Source organism: Syzygium oleosum, unplaced genomic scaffold, assembly GCF_021117445.2.
Source record: "Syzygium oleosum isolate NSW1041296 unplaced genomic scaffold, Sole_v2.1 Sole_v2.42, whole genome shotgun sequence".
NCBI lineage: Eukaryota > Viridiplantae > Streptophyta > Magnoliopsida > Myrtales > Myrtaceae > Syzygium > Syzygium oleosum.
In genome coordinates this window covers 475797-496861 of record NW_026607526.1, presented here as the reverse complement: position 1 = coordinate 496861, position 21065 = coordinate 475797, and the positions used below count along the sequence as shown (strand labels likewise).

General features: G+C 46.5%; 1 protein-coding gene across 1 annotated transcript; it reads left to right on the top strand.

Moving 5' to 3' along the window:
* The first annotated feature begins 1629 nt into the window (after positions 1-1629).
* On the top strand, positions 1630-19771 carry LOC130136109 (uncharacterized). Its single transcript, XM_056306190.1, has 4 exons — positions 1630-1897; positions 18173-18898; positions 18989-19404; positions 19693-19771. Exons 1-4 carry the CDS (start codon positions 1808-1810, stop codon positions 19769-19771), a joined length of 1311 nt encoding a protein of 436 aa, XP_056162165.1. The 5' UTR covers positions 1630-1807.
* Positions 19772-21065: the final 1294 nt, after the last annotated feature.

Here is a 21065-nt window from a genome sequence, read left to right as displayed (position 1 = left end):
CACCCTGCTTCTCCATACGAATTCAACACGCCCGACGCTTTGCACGTCGACCCCAGTACGTGTCGGAGGAGGAGAAGTGAGAGGAGGGGGGGCGGTGACAAGCCGGTAGTCCAATGGTAGCGCCATTGCAATGAGTCTCCGATTAAGCAGGAGCTTATCGTCATCGGGCACCAACCCACGATTGTCTTCGCTCCGCCGTCTTCGGACCACCGTGGCTTAGGTTCTTGCTCATCAGTTTCCGCTGCCGAATTGCCGTACACAAGTTTTGGCACTTCTAGTGTTCTTCACTCTTGAAATTTCTCTACTTCAAAGATGAATTCACCGTTTGATGCTTAAATGTTCCTTAACTCGAATAACCACTTACAATACAACATCATCTCATAAACCATTCCAACATACCAAATTTAGTATCTTTTGCATTACGCTAGGTGCTGTCGGCTCCCGCTTCAGACTTGGATTTCTCATCCCAGCACAAATAGGTCGGGCCGGTTCGGCTCAGTTCCCTGTACAATTTACCTGACCATATTGTTACCGCCCTCCACCACTTAATCCAGGCAAAATGTAGGGATCTAACGGGAGGCCTTCCATTTATGAGAGAGAGAAAGAGAGGAACTCAACATGGGCTAGGACTCGATCCATAGGCACAAAGAAAGACCGATCCAACCTGACCCGACCCGTCTGGACCATATATCGTGACAATCGGACAGTTAAGCCTAACCCTTTTGCAAGGGGCCTAAAGCCTTACGAACGACACGTTCTTGTATCTTTAAATCCTCACCAACCAGACATTTGCCTCGACCTCGACAGCCTTTTTTCCTTTGCTTCGTTGCCGCTCTTCACCCTGCTTCTCCCTACGAATTCAACATGCCCGACGCTTTGCACGTCGACCCCAGGACCCCAGTGCGTGTCAGAGGAGGAGGAGTGAGATGAGGAGGGGGCAATGACAAGCCGGTAGTCCAATGGTAGCGCCATTCCAATGAGTCTCCGATTAAGCAAGAGCTTATCGTCATTGGCCACCGACCCCCGATTGTCTTTGCTCCGCCGTCTTCGGACAACCATGGCTTGGGTTCTTGCTCATGAGTTTCAGCTGCCGAACTGCCGTACAAAAGTTTTGGTACTTCAAGTGTTCTTCACCCCTGAAATTTCTATACTTCAAAGATAAATTGCCTATTTGGTGCTTAAATGTTCCTTAACTCAAATAACCATTTGCAACACAATGTCATCCCATAAACCATTCCAACATACCGAAATTAGTATCTTTTGCATTACGCTAGGTATTGTCGGCTCCCGCTTCAGACTTTGATTTCTGATCCCAGCTCAAATAAGTCGGGCAGGTTTAGCTCAGTACCCTGTATATTTTACCTGACCATATTGTTGCCGCCCTCCACCACTTAATCCAGGCAAAATGTAAGGATCTAATGGGGGGCCTTCCATTTGTGAGAGAGAGAAAGAGAGGAACTCAACATGGGCTAGGAACCGATCCATAGGCACAAAGAAAGACTGACCCGACCCGACCCGTCCGGACCATATATCTTGACAATTGGATAGTTAAGCCTAACCCTTTTGCAAGGCGCCCAAAGCCTTACGAACGACACATTCTTGTATCCTTAAACCCTCACCAACCAGACATTTGCCTCGACCTCGACAGCCTCTTTCCTTTGCTTCGTTGCCGCTCTTCACCCTGCTTCTCCCTACGAATTCAACACGCCCGACGCTTTACACGTCGACCCCAGTGCGTGTCGGAGGAGGAGGAGTGAGAGGAGGGTGGGCGGCGACAAGCTGGTAGTCCAATGGTAGCGCCATTGCAATGAGTCTCCGATTAAGTAGGAGCTTATCGTCATCGGCTACCGACCCACGATTATCTTCGCTCCGCCGTCTTCGGACCACCATGGCTCAGGTTCTTGCTCATCAGTTTCGGCTGCCGAATTGCTCTACATAAGTTTTGGCACTTCTAGTGTTCATCACTCCTGAAATTTCTGTACTTCAAAGATAAATTCCCCATTTGGTGCTTAAATGTTCGTTGACTCGAATAACCACTTGCAACACAACGTCATCCCATAAACCATACCAACATACCGAAATTAGTATCATTTGCATTACGCTAGGTGCTATCGGCTCCCGCTTCAAACTTTGATTTCTGATCTCAGCTCAAATAGGTCGGGCCGGTTCGGCTCAGTTACCTGTATAATTTACCTGACCATATTATTGCCGCCCTCCACCACTTAATATGGGCAAAATGTAAGGATCTAACGGGGGGCCTTCCAATTGTGAGAGAGAGAAAGAGAGGAACTTAACATGGGCCAGGACCCGATCGAAAGGCACAACGAAAGACCGACCCGACCCGACTCGACTAGTCCGGACCATATATCTTGACAATCGGACAGTTAAGCCTAACCCTTTTGCAAGGCGCCTAAAGCCTCACGAATGACACGTTCTTGTATCCTTAAACCCTCACCAACCAGACATTTGCCTCGACCTCGACAGCCTCTTTTCCTTTGCTTCGTTGCCTCTCTTCACCCTGCTTCACCCTACGAATTCAACACGCCCGACGCTTTGCACGTCGACCCCAGTACGTGTCGGAGGAGGAGAAGTAAGAGGAGGGGGGGCGGTGACAAGCCGGTAGTCCAATGGTAGCGCCATTGCAATGAGTCTCCGATTAAGCTTGAGCTTATCGTCATCGGCCACCGACCCATGATTGTCTTCGCTCCGTCGTCTTCGGACCACCATGGCACAGGTTCTTGCTCATCAGTTTCAGCTGCCGAATTGCCATACACAAGTTTTGGCACTTCTAGTGTTCTTCACTCTAGAAATTTCTGTACTTCAAAGATGAATTCCCCGTTTGATGCTTAAATGTTCCTTAACTCGAAAAACCACTTACAAGACAATATCATCTCATAAACCATTCCAACATACCGAATTTAGTATCTTTTGCATTACGCTAGGTGCTGTCGACTCCCGCTTCAGAACTGGATTTCTGATCCCAGCTCAAATAGGTCGGGCCGGTTCGGCTCAGTTCCCTGTATAATTTACCTGACCATATTGTTACCGCCCTCCACCACTTAATCTAGGCAAAATGTAGGGATCTAACGGGAGGCCTTCCATTTGTGAGAGAGAGAAAGAGAGGAACTCAACATGGGCTAGGACTCGATCCATAGGCACAAAGAAAGACCGAGCCAACCTAACCCGACCCGTCCGGACCATATATCGTGACAATCGGACAGTTTTGACTAACCCTTTTGCAAGGCGCCTAAAGCCTTACGAACGACACGTTCTTGTATCCTTAAACCCTCACCAACTAGACATTTGCCTCGACCTCGACAGCCTCTTTTCCATTGCTTCGTTGCCGCTCTTCACCCTGCTTCTCCCTACGAATTCAACACGCCCGATGCTTTGCACGTCGACCGTAGTGCGTGTCGGAGGAAGAGGAGTGAGAGGAGGGGAGGCGGTGACAAGCCAGTAGTCCAATGGTAACGCCATTGCAATGAGTCTCCGATTGAGAAGGAGCTTATCGTCATCGGCCACCGACCCACGATTGTCTTCGCTCCGCCGTCTTCGGACAACCATGGCTCAGGTTCTTGCTCATCAGTTTCAGCTACCGAATTTCCCCACACAAGTTTTGGCACTTCTAGTGTTCTTCACCCATGAAATTTCTATACTTCAAAGATAAATTCCCCATTTGGTGCTTAAATGTTCATTAACTCGAATAAGCACTTGCAATACAACGTCATCCCATAAACCATACCAACATACCGAAATTAGTATCTTTTACATTTTGCTAGGTGCTATCCGCTCCCGCTTCAGACTTTGATTTCTGATCCCAGCTCAAATAGGTCGGGCCGGTTCAGCTCAGTTCCCTATATAATTAACCTGACCATATTGTTGCCGCCCTCCACCACTTAATATGGGCAAAATGTAGGGATCTAATGAGGGGCCTTCCAATTGTGAGAGAGAGAAAAAGAGGAACTCAACATGGGCCAGGACCCGATCCAAAGGCACAAAGAAAGAGCGACCCGGCCCGACCCGACCCGACCCGACCCGACCCGTCCGAACCATATATCTTGACAATCGTACAGTTAAGCCTAACCATTTTCCAAGGCGCCTAAAGCCTTACGAATGACACGTTCTTGTATCCTTAAACCCTCACCAACCAGACATTTGCCTCGACTTCGACAGCCTCTTTTCCTTTGTTTCGTTGCCGCTCTTCACGCTGCTTCTCCCTACGAATTCAACATGCCCGACGCTTTGCACGTTGACCGTAGTGCGTGTCGGAGGAGGAGGAGTGAGAGGAGGAGGGGCGGTGACAAGCCGGTAGTCCAATGGTAGCGCCATTGCAATGAGTCTTCGATTAAGCAGGAGCTTATCGTCATCGTCCACCGACCCACGATTGTCTTCGCTCCGCCGTCTTCGGACCACCATGGCATAGGTTCTTGGTCATCAGTTTCAGCTGCCGAATTGCCGTACACAAGTTTTGGCACTTCTAGTGTTCTTCACCCCTGAAATTTCTATACTTCAAAGATAAATTCCCCATTTGGTGCTTAAATGTTCGTTGACTCGAATAACCACTTGCAACACAACGTCATCCCATAAACCATACCAACATACCGAATTTAGTATCTTTTGCATTACGCTAGGTGCTCTCGGCTCCCGCTTCAGACTTTGATTTCTGATCCCAGCTCAAATAGGTCGGGCCGGTTCGGCTCAGTTCCCTGTATAATTTACCTGACCATATTGTTGCCGCCCTCCACCACTTAATCCGGGCAAAATGTAGGGATCTAATGGGGGGCCTTCCAATTGTGAGATAGAGAAAGAGAGGAACTCAACATGGGCCAGGACCCGATCCAAAGGCACAAAGAAAGACCGACCCGACCCAACCCGACCCGACCCGTCCCGACCATATATCTTGACAATCGGACAGTTAAGCCTAACCCTTTTACAATGCGCCTAAAGCCTTACGAACGACATATTCTTGTATCGTTAAACCCTCACCAACCAGACATTTGCCTCGACCTCGACAACCTTTTTTCCTTTGCTTCGTTGCCGCTCTTCACCCTTCTTCTCCCTACGAATTCAACACGCCCGACACTTTGCAAGTCAACCCCAGTGCGTGTCAGAGGAGGATGAGTGAGAGGAGGGGGGGCGGTGACAAGCCGGTAGTCCAATGGTAGCGCCATTGCAATGAGTCTCCGATTAAGCAGGAGCTTATCGTCATCGGCCACCGACCCACGATTGTCTTCGCTCCGCCGTCTTCGGACAACCATGGCTCAGGTTCTTGCTCATTTGTTTCATCTACCAAATTGAATTCTTGACCCCATATGAAAAAAAAAAAGGAGAGAAAACAATTTGACCTTTGTTTCGTTGATTTTTATCCCGTCAAAAATCTTTAACCGAATTGTGCGTTTCGAATTTTATTAGAGGAGACTAGGGTCTTAAATCAAGCTCGGACAGAGAATGTCAAATGTGTTTATTAAACCCAATTTATGTCTTACAACTTGACTCGATGAGACGCCAAACTCGACAATACTGACAATGAGATGAAAACTTGCAAATGTCGAGATCAAACTATATCGAGATCTGATCAGCGACACTACTAATACGACATTGCCATTCAAGGCACGCCAGAATCTAATCAATGACGTAACTTGAGGGAATATGGCTGGAATCTAATCAACAGCTATATTCTAAGCACAATGCCGGAATCTAATCGACGACGTTGTACCGGTGGTACAACATTGGAATTTAATCAACAATGCTGAACCCGATAAAGACTCTCGCCGCAATTGAATCTACTATGTGGAATCTGAAAGTTGCAATTACGACTACTCCTAATGTGCTGAAAGTAATGCTAGATAAAAGATGTGTTATGTTGTTCGTGTAGGGGTCTTTTCTACGTTGGAAATCCTTGAGTATTTATAGAGCAACCTGATAACTGTCGACCGGCCACTTTTCCTTGAAAGTCGTTTTTCACTTCCTTACATTTCGCACTTTAACCGCTTCCTGACTTATCGATGTTGCTTACGCTCCTTGGGCATCACGTAATGTAACAGCCTGAATTTCGATGTAATTCCGGGATCAATAAAATTGACAATATTTCGCATTTCATTTTAGTAAGTCTCGCCCAGAGCTGATCACTCTCGGGATACTAACCGATAGGGTATGGCTAATTAGAAAGCGGTACGTGGACCAAGGACCCGATCGCGAAGCGGACACCGATCACGAGAAATGATGAGAGAATATTATGAACCAATGTGGATCGATCTTAGGAAAGGTAACGGACTTGGTTTGGCCAAGGCCAACGATGACATCCCCGTTTGAATTGGTATCAGAGCAAGGTCAGCTCGGTCCAATCTGGTCGAACCCTGGAGTGATAAGGAGCGATGAGACCATGGGTAGCCAGTAGGGTGACCTTGTGTGCTACATGCATCTCTCGACAGCTGTGTTTGATTGAGTGCTCATCGGTATGACCCGTAAAGTGCAGGTGCGGCAGGACCTGAGGTGAATACGTGAACTCCTTGGGTGATGTGTTGATTGGCTCTTGTTAGGCCGCATGCTGGTTGTTTGATTGTTGTTTTGGTACCTGCCTAGGACTTAGACTGGGATAGAATGGTTTAAGTCTTTAATTTCTTAATGGAATTATAGCAGGTAGTGGAATAGCTGAGTCGTGAGGATGAGTAGAAGAAAGGGTAAGGAACCTCAGGGTTAGCCTAGTTCAGGAGGCCAAGAGGCCCGAGACCGCCGACTAGAGGATATCATCCAAACTCCAAGCGGGGAGAAGGGAAAGGAGCCCCAAGCCCGAGGCTAGCGAGGAGCCCGTGAGGCTAGAGATCCGAGGTTTGATGATGTGATGAATACCCTAAGGGAGATAGGGCGTGTTATGGGATTGCGGGCTCGGGAAAGGGCCGCGCTTATGCGCAGGCTGCGAGGCTGCCTGATTGCGGCAATGAAGGAAATCAAGCCCGACAAGAGCGGAGCCCGGCCAGCGATAGCCCGACGATGCCTCAATTGGTGGAGCAATTTCGAAGATGAAGCCGCCAAAGTTCAATGGTAAAGGTGACCCCGAAGCTGCCCCAAATTGTGTAGAGGAGTTAGAAAAGACATTTGAGGTATTGGGGTGCACCGACACGAGAGAAAGTGACGGGCGGCGTATCGGTTGCGGAGCGGTGCAAATGATTGGTGGAAAGCCACCGGGGTAGAGTATTCCGGAAGGTACGGAATTAAATTGGGCAGTGTTTGTTGAAAGTTTTTATGGAAAGTACTTTTCAGAAGTCGCCCAAGAGAAGAAGTTGATGAAGTTCATGCGACTGCGCCAAGGTCAGATGACCGTTGATCAGTATGAAAGAGAATTTGCAAGATTGGCCAAGTTCGCACCGACTACGGTTGAGAACCCGAGGGACAAAGCTCGGAGATTCCGAGATGGTTTGAAGCCGGATCTCCGGAGCCAGATTGTATCGCACAATATCAAGGATTTCAGGGAAATGTATGAGCGGGCACATATTATAGAGCGGGATCAGCAAGAAAGAGCAGCCGCTTCTGGATCGCGATTTGCCTAGATCAGAGACAACCGCCGTATGGGGAAGAGACCTATGACGAGGAAACGGGCGGTTTGTTCCACCCATTAGACGGACAATAGGAAAGCGAATCCCACCAAGTAGATTTGGGGCATGTTTTAAATGTGGGAGCATGGAGCATCGGATTCGCGATTGCCCACGGATGCAACCCTCGAGGCGCTCGGACTACCGCCGCCACGAACCGGAAACCGGCCGGACTTCCCCAGGTTAATCAAGGTCGACCGCCGGCTCAAGGAAGGGTCTATGCCATGGCGCGCAGAGAAGCTGAGAATGCGTTGGGTGTGGTCACAGGTACGATTTCCTTATGTGATCATGCTGCTTATGCGTTGTTTGATCCGGGAGCGACCCACTCTTTCGTTTCAGAGCAGTTTATTCAGTTAGTTGGTATGAAACCTGTGTTGCTTGAAAATGTGCTTTGCGTATCGACTCTCATGAATGATAGGGTGCTAGTCTCTTTTGGATGCCCTAGCTGTAAGATAATTATTGGGGGTAAGGAAGAGAGTATCGACTTGGCAGTATTGGCCATGTTCGATTTTGATGTGATCATTGGAATAGACTGGTTAGTCCGACAGAAAGCTATATTAGATTGCAGCGATAGGACGATCCAATTTAATCCGGATGGATGTCCTAGTTTTGTATTTCAGGGAAACCGAGGAGGAACCTCGATCCCTTGGATTTCTTCGCTTGAGATGAGCAAGTTGTTGCATGATGGGTGTGAAGGATATCTGGTAAATGTAGTGGATCCGACAGTGGCGGAACCTAAGTTGGAGGATATACCCGTAGTATGCGATTTCCCCGAGGTGTTTCCTCAGGAATTGCCGGGTTTACCGCCTGAACGAGAGGTGGAGTTCGTGATTGAATTGGCCCCTGGGACAGAGCCGATTTCGAAGGCACCATATCGGATGTCCCTATCAGAATTGAAGGAGCTGAAAGTACAAATACATGAATTGCTGGACAAAGGTTTTATTCGCCCTAGTGCGTCTCCATGGGGAGCGCCAGTCCTATTTGTTAGAAAGAAGGATGGAACTCTAAGGCTGTGCATAGACTACGGCGAATGAACCAAGTGACGAGTAAAGAATAAGTATCTGAGGATTGATGATTTGTTTGACCGATTACAAGGAGCCTCGGTATTTTCTAAGATAGATTTGAGGACCGGGTACCATCAACGAAGATCGAAACGAGGATATCTCTAAGATTGCTTTTAGGACCAGTACGGGCATTATGAGTTTTTGGTTATGCCCTTTGGACTAACGAACGCCCCAGCTGCTTTCATGGATTTAATGAACCGGGTGTTCAAAGAATTCCTAGATCAGTTCGTGATAGTTTTTATCGATGATATTCTGGTATACTCTAAGAGCCCTGAGGAGCATGAGGTGTAACGCCCCTACCTTGGGGTAATAAACGTGACGTCCCGTTCATTATTATCTTTCTTTACACACGAGCGGAAGCATAATATCGGGACAATCACATTCAAAACAACAGCGGAAATTTAGACAAGCAGCATCATGAACAAAGTTTATATTTACAGTGCATGAAAACATATTAAATACAGGCCCTTCGGGCCATGGCAAACAACACATATTTTCATAGCCGACTGAGTAACAAAACTCGGCTTGGGTTATCCTATACCCACTACGGCTTCTCATTCATCGCTTCTTCACCTCCACCCCGGTCCCGTCCGCCTGGCCATCCACATCCCACCCGTGGCTTTATCCCGGAGCCGGCCCGCCCGCACTGCCAAAGCACCGTTGAACCTACGCACGGATGAGGCACCAAGTCCGTTAGGCCCTCATCGAATCGTCACAAGCATCGTGATTTGACGGTAAGCGCGGTCTTTCTGACATCTATTACGGTGAGCACTTCGGCTTTCTGCTCCACGGGATTGCCAACGCGGGCTGGGGGAGATGCCATCCTACGGACCTGGAAAAAAGAGGAAACAACGGGGGATGAGTCGGGGAGACTCAGCAAGTAAAATTTTACTAACAGGCGAGGACATATCAATCGTCATTACACGAAACATTCTTACCGTACCAGCCTCCGTGGCCGATCAAACAACGACGGGCATAGCAAGCATAAAACAAGGATTCCAGGCATGGCTAAGTCACGGTTTACCTCATGTGTCGCGCCTCGGTTTCTAATTCGTGTTAGATAACATGCAAAAACACGAAACAAGGCAAACTTGTTATAGAGAACACAACATCGGAACACCAAGAACCGAGAACGGGGAAAGCTCATGATACAACGTATTTCAACGTCATTTCTCGGTAGTAAAATCTCACTTACTCTAATACAACAGGAACTAAACGGTAGAGAATGGGCGGGAAAGGCAACGGCCTCGGGTCTCGGACAACTCACGGTGTCGGCTTTTCTTTTCTCTCCCTCGGCTTTCTTTCTCTCTCTATCTCGGCACTCTCTCTCTCTCTCTCTTGGCCGGTTTGTGTATGTGGGAAAAGGTGTGCCAATTTCTCCCTAATGGCTTCTATTTATAGAGGAGCAAGGCTTGAGTTGATGAAGTAAGCGCACGTGTCATCGGGGAGGTGAGGTAAGCGCGCGTGTCACTTGGGAGATGAGGTAAGCGCGCGTGTCATCCAAGCATTAATAGCCTAAGCCAAAAATCATGAAGAAGATGGCTAATTATGTCTTCCTCTCTCTCTCCTCACCCATTGGCCGTGGGTCTCTCTCTCTCCCCCCAAGCTGGCCGTGACTCCTCTCTCTCTCCCTTGGTCAATACTTGATGACCAAGGCTTCATAATGGCTTCATAAAGGCTTGTGGAAAAAAAAAGGCCAAGCAATAAATGAGAGTAATGATGAAGATGATAAGGTTTGACTTAGTCAAACTTTCTAGGGTTATCTCCAATCAAAGTATAAAATATCTCATTTGAAATCTCAGAACGTGTTTTTTAAATCACCAGAAGACATCAAGTCCAAATTCCAACGTTCTCGTATAGAAAATGCTGAATCTTTGAAATCCGACAAAATCGGACAGCTTTGTACTGTTCACGAAATTGGACTTAAAAACATAGTAAATGGATTTCAAAAATTCTCTAATTTGAATATGTCATAAACAAGACCTTAACAAACATTTTTCATGAAGAACACGAATTCTGAATCTTTCTGTAAACACCATTTTTAGTAGCTCAAAGACAGACTAAAAACAGTTCACTAGAACAGCATTCTTGTTTCTCAAAGTAAGCTCTGTCCAGAATCCAATTCATCTCATAAAATTCCCAAATTTATATATGTTATAGCAAATGACGTTCTCAACAACTTTTATGAAGGAAACTTTTCCAAAATCGGCCTAGAAAAGCTTGTAGAAAATAAATACGGTGTGAACATCACCGAAATACCCATTCTAGGCAGTTTCACACGGTCCGAAAATCAGGCCATCGTATCACTCATATCAACTCCAAAAATTCTGAAATTAAAGTATGTAAAACTTCAAGATGTTTGGAACAACTTTCAAGAAGGAAGTATTCGGAAATTCGGATCACAAAAGTCTCCCCAAAAATAACAAAACGAAGGGATACAAAGGATCCGAAACTGGGTTTTCCAAAACAAGAGAAAACAATTTAGTTCTGATTGGAAAACCATCAAACTTAAACCATAGCCATTTCCCAGGGACTGAAATTGAGGATGTGACATGAGGTACACTTAGCTGTAGTGCTACGGACCTTAAGGGAACACGCGTTGTATGTCAAGTTCAGTAAATGTGAGTTTTGGCTCAGCCGAGTAGGGTTTCTTGGACACATAGTTTCTGGAGATGGAATTTCTGTAGACCCAGCTAAAATCGAGGCAGTAATGAAATGGCCTAGACCGACCTCGGTGACCGAGATCCGGAGTTTCTTAGAATTAGCTGGTTATTATCGACGTTTTGTAGAAGGATTCTCATCGATAGCCATGCCGTTGACGCGATTGCTAAAGAAGGAATCTAAGTTCGTGTGGGATGATAAATGTGAGAAGAGTTTTCAAGAGCTGAAGCATAGATTGACAACAGCTCCCGTGTTAACCATTCCATCTGGACTAGGAGGATTTGAGGTTTATAGCGATGCGTCACTAAGAGGACTCGGTTGTGTCCTGATGCAGCATGGAAAAGTGGTAGCGTATGCGTCGCGTCAATTGAGGCCCCATGAGATGAATTACCCGACGCATGACTTGGAATTGGCCGCGATCGTATTCGCCCTCAAAATCTGGAGACATTATTTGTGTGGAGAGAAATTCCAGATTTACACTGATCATCAAAGCCTCAAATATTTGTTCTCGCAGAAGGAGTTAAATATGAGGCAGCGCCGATGGATGGAACTTTGAAAGGATTATGATTGCGACATTTTATATCACCCTGGTAAGGCGAATCGAGTTACAGATGCCTTAAGTCGCAAGTCTAGTATGGCGCACCTAATGGTCAAGGAGTGGACACTATTGGAAAGGCTCAGGGATTCAGAGTTCAAATTCGAAGTGAGTCAGATATCTAGCCTGATAGCCGCCTTGAGGATTGAACCGGAAATTCAGGCCAAGATAAAGGAACTTCAGTCTACCGACCCGGAAATCCAAAAGATCGTTGGATTGGATGCTACTAAGAGGAAGCCAGATTTTCAAGTAAGTGATAATGGAATTTTGAAGTTCTGAGGAAGAATGTGCGTGCCTGACGACACAGAGCTCAAGGAAGAAATTTTGTCAGAAGCTCATAGGAGCGATTATAGTATCCACCCAGGCAGCACGAAAATGTATCAGAATCTGCGGCAACATTAGTGGTGGAACCGGATGAAGACGGATGTGGCCAAGCATGTGGCCAAGTGTTTTACGTGCCAGCAAGTAAAAGCTCAGCATTGCAAGCCAGGTGGCTTATTAAGACCGTTAGAGATCCCCGAGTGGAAATGGGAGCACATCACGATGGATTTCGTGACGGGTTTGCCACGAAGTCAGAGAGGGCATGATTCAATATGGGTAATAGTGGATCGCTTAACTAAGTCAGCGCACTTCCTAGCAGTGCGGAAGGACTTTGAGCTAGAAAGATATGCCGAATTGTATGTGAGGCAAATAGTACGTCTTCATGGGGTACCAATGACGATCACGTCGGATCGAGATCCGAGGTTTACGGCGAATTTTTGGAAAAGTCTGCAGAGGCCTTGGGCACCAAGATTCTACGATTCGGTGCGGACATCATCCATGCAGGTGATGGCCGGTCGGAAAGAACGATTCGGACCTTAGAGGATATGCTGGGAGCTTGTGTAGTGGATTTTCAGGGCAAATGGGAGGAACAGCTGCATTTAGTGGAATTTGCCTACAATAACAGCTATCAGCAGAGCATTCGAATGGCACCGTTTGAAACCTTATATGGTAGGGCGTGTAGGACGCCCCTGTGCTGGGATGAAGTGGGTGAACGAAGTATCACAGGCCCAGAGTTAGTACATCAGTCGGTTAAAGCTGTAGAAATCATTCGGGACAGACTCAAAACAGCACAGAGTCGCCAGAAAAGTTATGCCGATCGAAGACGACGACCTTTAGAGTTTCAGGTGGGAGATCATGTATTTCTCAAGGTGTCGCCTATGAAGGGATTATCTAGATTCGGCAAGAAGGGAAAACTGAGTCCTAGGTATGTCGGGCCATTTGAGATTTTGGAAAAGATTGGGGATATGGCTTACCGACTTGCCTTATCGCCTAACCTGTCCCAAGTACACAATGTTTTCCACGTGTCGATGTTAAGAAAGTATGAACCAGATCCGACTCACGTTCTAAGATATGAGGAGATAGACGTGGACGACAAGGTGTCGTACGTGGAAAGACCAGTCAGGATCGAAGATCGAAAAGACCGTGTACTAAGGAATAAGACGATCCCAATGGTCAAAGTTGTATGGGAGCACCACGGAAGGGAATGTGCCACCTGGGAAAGTGAAGAGGCCATGCGACGTCAACACCCCCACTTGTTTGAGGAGTAAGTGTAGACTACAAATTTCGAGGACGAAATTTTTGTAAGGGGAGAAGAGTTGTAACAGCCTGAATTTCGATGTAATTCCGGGATCAATAAAATTGACAATATTTCGCATTTCATTTTAGTAAGTCTCGCCCAGAGCTGATCACTCTCGGGATACTAACCGATAGGGTATGGCTAATTAAAAAGCGGTATGTGGACCAAGTACCCGATCGCGAAGCGGACACCAATCACGAGAAATGATGAGAGAATACTATGAACCAATGTGGATCGATCTTAGGAAAGGTAACAGACTTGGTTTGGCCAAGGCCAACGATGTACAATCGGATCGCAGGTGATTCTGCACGACCGAGAGTACACGTGGTCAACCAGTCCTGAACTTAAATCGGACGATCGTGACCTCTGGAACTAGTGATAATTTCTCATTCTCTCAATGATCAGGACCGTCATGACTCGGATAACCCTAAGTCGATACGCGTAACCTCTAGACAGCCGCCCGTTAGTGAGAGACCCTGAAATTGGAAATCGAGCGAGTTTTGATCACGAAATTGGGCCCGGATTTCGATGTCGAATTTCGATGGCTTAAGAGACTATTCTTGGAAATCTGACGTCATATTATGCTGGCCACGCATATTTTGAGTTAATACAGTTGAAAATTGGAATTTTGGTCCGGGGGTGAAAAATTACGATTTTGCCCCTCGGGACGCCAGCGTTGCTTTTCGAGGCCAAATGAGGTTATTTTTCGAGGCCGACGCCATTTTTGGGTGGCCACGCATACCAGGAGTCATTATGGCCAAAAATTGGAATTTCGACAAAAATTGGAAAAATAATATTATTTTATTCCCGGAACTTCGCAGTCAATTTTCAAGGGCTTAAGAGGCTATTTTCGCGATTCCGACGCCATATTATGTTGGCCACGGACATCTGGGGTTGATACGTGCGAAAATTGGAATTTCGCCCCGGGACCGGAAAAATGACCATTTTGCCCCTGGGCTATGTTCGGGTCCGAATTTTTTTGGGAAATTATTTGGGATATTTAAGAGTGCTTATCAGCTGCATTATTGGGGCTAAAGACCTTTTTACCCCTCAATTATTTAGATAGGATCAACCGAGACCGTTGGATTAGGGGTATTTTGGTCAAAACCGCCGGATCGGCGACACGTGTCGCCCCTAGCCCCCTAATTTTGACCAGCTTGGACCGGCCACTCTCTCTCCTCACCCTCACTCTCGGCCACATCTCTCTCTCTCCTCCCGATCTCTCTCTTTCTCTCATTTTCTCTCTCGGCCGAACTTCACCGGAGCACACCGCCGGCCACTAGAGCCTGCCGCACGGCCAGTGCCCGCCGTGGACCACCTCGGTCCCCGGCCTCGGCCTCGCCTCTGTCGACCCCTTTCTCTCTCCCTTTCTCTCTCTTTTCTCTCTTTTCCTCTCCCGATCATCACCGCCGCCGTGCCGGAGCTCGTACGGCCGAGCCGCTGCCACGGCGACCTCCAGCCCATCCGTACGTCGCCGTACGTAGCCGGCCGTACAGTGTCCCCCCGTACGGTCCGTACGGTGTCCGTACGGCCGACCGTACGCCGTCGCCGGGAATTCCGCCGCCGGTTTCACTGTTCACCAGTGATCGGCCGCCGTTCCCCGTCGTCGTGACCTTGGATTAAGTGAGTAAAATTCCTAAACCCGGATTAGGACTGATAGTGCGTTTTTCTAGACTGGTTTAGGTATTATCGGTGCATTTTGGACTGGCTTAGGTAGTATCAGTGTGTATTCTAGACTGGGTTGAGGACTGATTGGTAGAAATTATTATCGGGAAAATTTAGTGGATTAATGAAAATTATATGGGGAGATTAATTGGATTAAATGACCAATTTAGGAGCTCATTGGAAAATTACCAGGTATATCCGGGTTGACTGGTTGTACATAATTTGTGCTTAATTGGGATTGATTTCGTACTACCATGTCGCATGTCGTGTGGCTGAATTATGTGGAGTGCGATTAGCCAATGATTGGTTTGAAATTAATTATTGAATTGTGAATCGCACGTTGGGCCACACGGTATTAATTGGGCCAATTGAGCACGTGTTGTGATATTGAGTGATTGAATTTCATTGGTGCTCATGGTGCATTGCATCGCATAACATGGACACGCATTATGTATGCCTAGAGTGAGGCATGTGGTGGAATTGTGCGAAAATGCGTGCCTGCCATGAGTGTGTGATCGCCTAAAATACCCCAAAGCGTCATACGCTGGGTTCAGATAATAATGAGTTGTGTGATCACCTAAAGACCTTTGGGTCATGACCTTCGGGTCGATACCGTCCTCATGCACTTTGAAGCAGGACGATGCCCGGTACGTCCGGAAGACGACCATCCTCATGCACTTTGAAGCAGGCTAGAGACACTGGGCCAGATCGGTTGCTGCGCCTCATGCACTTTGAAGCAGGCTAGACGCACCGGGCCGAAGATGTTGTTGACTCGAGTCGTCGTAATAAATAATAAATTGGGCGATTGCCAATGTGGGCCAGTGGGCCGGGAAATGCACGTGACCTGTCGACGACATTTGCATGCATGAACATGCATGGACTGGCATGCGAGTGTGTGAGACTCGGTGCATGAGCATGTGATTGGCGTACGTGTGATAATGTGTGCCACGTATGTGCCGTGACTATTATATGTTGATCTGTCTAACCTGCAGGGTCAGAGAATGGTTTGATTATTGTTATATTGTGATTCAAATATTTATTTCCGGTCAGGAGATTGCATGCTAGCCTAGCCTAGGTTTAGGGGTTATACTCGCTGAGATTCGTCTCACGGTTATTATAACCCAACTTTTCAGACCCCCAGCCGTAAGGATGCCGAACCCGCCGCTTTTTGGAATACCTGTACAGATACACCAGTATACCAGTACCTACCCCGCAGGAAATGGGGAATCATACGTAAGATACCGGTCCGTGGTGTTTGTAAACGTGGGAGAGTATTTTCATCAGACTCAGGAATATGTAGCTTGGTGCTTGAGAGATGCCGACGGAAACCTAGGGCAACCCCTGAGGACTTTTGATGCGCCAATCGGTCAAAATGGATTGATGGAACCCATATATGCGGATGGCGAGGTGATCAATCCTCAGGATGTTCACGATGTAGATGGCGTTGATGAGCCTATGGATGAGGAGCCACAAAAGCCACAAGTGATAGCTGAAGATCAGGACCAAGATGCCGAAGAGGAGCCGGAACCCGAGCCGATGGATCAAGACTCAAGCGAAGACGGAGAAGTCGCTGAGGTAGGATCTGACGAAGAGCTGGGAGTAGACGACGAGTTAGGTCTCTACCTAGATCCAGAGTTGGAGCAGGACTCTGAAGATGAGCGAGCCCAAGCCGAAGATATGGATTCTGAACCGTCCGAGTCTTCAGAGAATCCTTCAGAGGAGCCGTCGGACGAAACTACTGGATCTTCCGACCCTGAGTGGGAACCCTAGGTTTGTTCTGAGCCATAGCTAGTAGTGAGGGCTGGTAACTTTTTGACTGTAGCCCTCTCTTTGAGTTAGTCTGACCTCCCTAGCCACTTCCCTTTTTGACCCCGTGACATGCAGATCGTATAGGTGGGGACTTATATCTTTTCATGGTTGTGTATAGATGTTTGTAAAGAAGTTTTCTATAGCAATGTAAAGTGCAAGTATGTTTCCTCGTTGGTTGCTTGTTTGGTTATCCTTGTCTCATATTTTACTGTCAGGGTTTATTATTTATTCTTCCGCTTGTGCTTTACTCTCTGTTGGGGCGTTGGGTCGGCGACGCTTCCTGGGAGCGTTGCACCATAATCGACCAAGGTAGGGATGTTACCGCTTCGTGGGGTACGGGGCGTGACACGTAATAGCTGATTTTCTTCCATGTGTCTCTTTATTCCTTGCTATTTCCCAAGTTTCATTCTTTAACTTTCTTGATCTTCACGCTCACGGTCATGTCTTTACCTTTTGACACGTGGAAATGAATTTCTTTATCACGTGTCACCATGATTTCAGACTTATCGACATCGCGTGCAAAGCTCTTGATCATGGATTTGTCGACGTCACGTGCAAAGCTCGTGATCTTGGACTTGTCGACGTCACGTGCAGAACTCGTGATCTTGGACTTATCGACGTCACATACAGAACTCGTGATCTTGGACTTGTCGATACTTTTATGATGTGTCTTGTTGATAACTACCTCCCAATACCTCTAGGTTTGACTCACAGCTTTTCTCAAGATTCATGCTATGTGGGCCGTACTTTATGTCCTTTGTGATTTGTATCCGGTCCACTCCCACCAGGGGTAATTTTGAGTGTCAACAACCTTAATTTGTCTAGGCGGCATTGCATTGTGCTGGTTAGATTTTTTGTTTTTGAGAATGGTGGGGATGGGGAGGTTATGTGGAATGGGGTCTTAACTTGTTGCCTTGGTCTGCAGATCCTAGAGTTTCCCTTCTTTTGTATTTTGTGCTTCGGAGATGGTAAGAACGTGTTCGTTTGCTGACCAAAAGAGAAGCGGAGTGCGAGTAGAAATGAGAACCGTGGATGCTTTTTGAGTAAAGGGTCGAAAATTGATTTGTTTAGCAATACATATGCATGTTAAGTTTGTGTGGTTGTGAATGTGCTGTCATTTGATTTGATTAATTATACTAATTTGACTTGTTGTTTGTAACTATTATTGCAGTTGCAGCAGGGGACGCTTCTTAATCATCGGGGAATGTCAATTTGCTCAACTTTATTTTGTACTGGAGAACTGTTTACGAGGTCATTTAACCTTAAAACTCGAAGCGCACCTAGTGCGCTCATGACTAAACATCTTAAGAATCAGGAAGCTGTTAATGGCTTTACAAGGTTTCATGGCGGTCCGTCTTTTGGCCTTTTACATGCTAGACCTGTACTTTCGAGCATTGCAGCAGACAGGTCATTCTTTAGCATTCGATTGAAATTCCCTGGTAATGAAGCTTTGGCTACCAGGTTTTACTCTCAAAGTTCTCGACCATTTAATCAAAATGATGATGCCTCTGTAAGGGATGGGATAAGAGGTGTCACTGGATTGGGTTTTAAGGGTTTCAAAAAAAATTGGAAGAAGGCAAAGCAGTTGGCTGATCAAAGTAAAAAGTCTGCTGCTTCTTTGCCCATTGTATCAGAATCTTCGAAAGAGGATATCTCCGTAGATGTCCAAGAAAAAATTGCTGATACAGCAAAAGAAGTAAACTTGAGTTCATCATCTATGACATCACTTGCTAGTGGAGCTAAACAGGATAAGAGCATTAGGAGACGAGAGCTTGCACGGAGCAAAAAGAGCAAAGAACAAAAGCGCGATCCTTTGAAGAAAGATTCTAAAAGTGCTGCTCGAGGAGAAGTGTCAGACCAGAAGAAAGGTGAATCCTTGTCTGCATCGAATTTGAAGGTTGGTGATTGCAAATCTGGAAATAGTTAGGAGTACTTTTTTTTTAATCATGCTATGATATCTTAACTGATGTTAGTTTTGCAAGCTAAGTCAGGCGGAAGTCATCCTGACTCGAAGGAACTCCTAGAGGCTCCTGCTTCTGCAAAAAAAAGTTTGGGCAAGAAAGTGCGAAATTCTAAACAAAAATCTGTGAAGACATCTGTTGAGCCAATGGGAGAAAAGAAAGATCAAGCAATCAACAAAGTGAGTTCGCCAAGTCAGAGGATTTTGAAGTCTTTTTATCCCCCTGAGGGGAGATCTGTTGTGGTTGTAGAATCTGTTACAAAAGCAAAGGTTATTCAAGGCTATCTTGGTGATATGTCTGAAGTTATTCCAAGCTATGGCCATGTAAGGGACTTGGCAGCACGATCAGGATTTGTTCGTCCTGATGATGACTTTAGTATGGTCTGGGAGGTGCCATCTGCTGCTTGGACCCATCTGAAGAGTATCAAGGTTGCCCTAAGCGGGTATTGATTTCTGTCCCACTTACTTCTTCATGAGAAATCTCAGTGAAAATACTAGTGTTTTGCTTAGGGGACTTTTCAGGAGCTCAGTAAACAGTTCATGAACTTGATTCAACCAGATTTTAGTCTACCAAAATAATAAAGTATCTATCTATGAATATGAAAACCATGCCAGTGTGAGTAGGTTATGTGTTAATGTTTATTATCCGCGACATCTGTCAATGTGTAAAAGGAAAATAATTTGGTGTTTAACTATGCTTCTGAATACTTTCTTCCTGTCTTGGTTCTCAGAGCAGATAATCTAATTCTAGCTTCAGATCCTGATCGTGAGGGCGAGGCTATTGCTTGGCACATCATTGAGATGTTGTAGCAGCAGGATACTTGAAATTATTCTTAATGAGTTAAAAGAGGTGGTGTAATACATGATATCATTGTTAGGCTAAGTTCAATGTCAAAAACTAAGAGCGAGTGGGTTAAAATATTCGGTGGAGAATGAAGAGATGTGTTCAAGTAGAAGAACTATGAATGGCATAATCATATGGTTTTAAATTTTTTTTTTTTTTTTTTTTTTTTTTTTTTTTTTTTTTTTTTTTTTTTTTTTTTTTTTTTTTTTTTTTTTTTTTTTTTTTTTTTTTTTTTTTTTTTTTTTTTTTTCCCCTTCCCCTTTTTCCTTTTTTTTTTCTTTCTCTCCCCCCCCCCCCCCCCACAATAAAACCATACAAACCATAAAACTACCAATCAAACACGCAATTTAACCACGATCGATCCTTAACATCACAGCCATATCCGAGCCTCCTAAACCACGCATAATCAGTCCTAAAACAGTCCACAACAACCCAAATATCCAGCCTCGATCTACGCTCCAAAACAGCCACCTAATCCACCTAAACCAAGCCCTAAACATGTCTAACAATACCCGAGGTCCTAGGTAACGTTTGGGGAGGTCACTTACCCTAGAAAAGCGGGGCAAACAAGCTGGACAAGGGGCTGGAACGGACGGGAAGGCGGCGCCGCGGCAAGCGAGGGGCCAGACCTTGGACGGGCGAAGGCAGCGGGCGGCGATCGGCCGCTGGGGGCGGCGGTGGGGACGTACAGGGCAGGGGAGGACGGCTAGGGGTGGCTCGGCGGTGGCTGAGCTGAACGGAACGGCGAAACAGAGAGAGAAAGACAGGCGGGCGGTGATGAGGCGTGACCGGGAGAGAGAAGCGGCGGCGCGGACGGCTGGGCTGGGCGGCGACCGATGGCGGTGAGCTGGTGGCCGGCCAAGGGGGTTCACACGCAAGGGAGAGGAGAGAGAGAGCGCTTCGGTGGGGGTGGGGTGAGGAGAGAGAAAGAGAAAGTGGAAAATGAGAGAGAAAGAGAGAGAAAATGATATTTATAATCTAACCCCAAATAATTGCACTCCGGAAATTACCAAAATACCCCCTATCTACCCTCCGATCTAATGGCCGAGATTTGATCTTATCCAAAATCCAACGGCCCACTTTCGTCCTTATCCAATAATTAAAAAGGCAAAATGGTAATTACTCAAAAAGGGAGAGGGGCATTCTTGTCCTCTTATTTTCGGCCAAACTGGGTAATTCTCAGTCCCCCGACTTAATCCAGTCCTTAAAATTCGTTCGCGGTCCCCAAGGGCAAAACGGTCATTTTTCCGGTCCCGGACT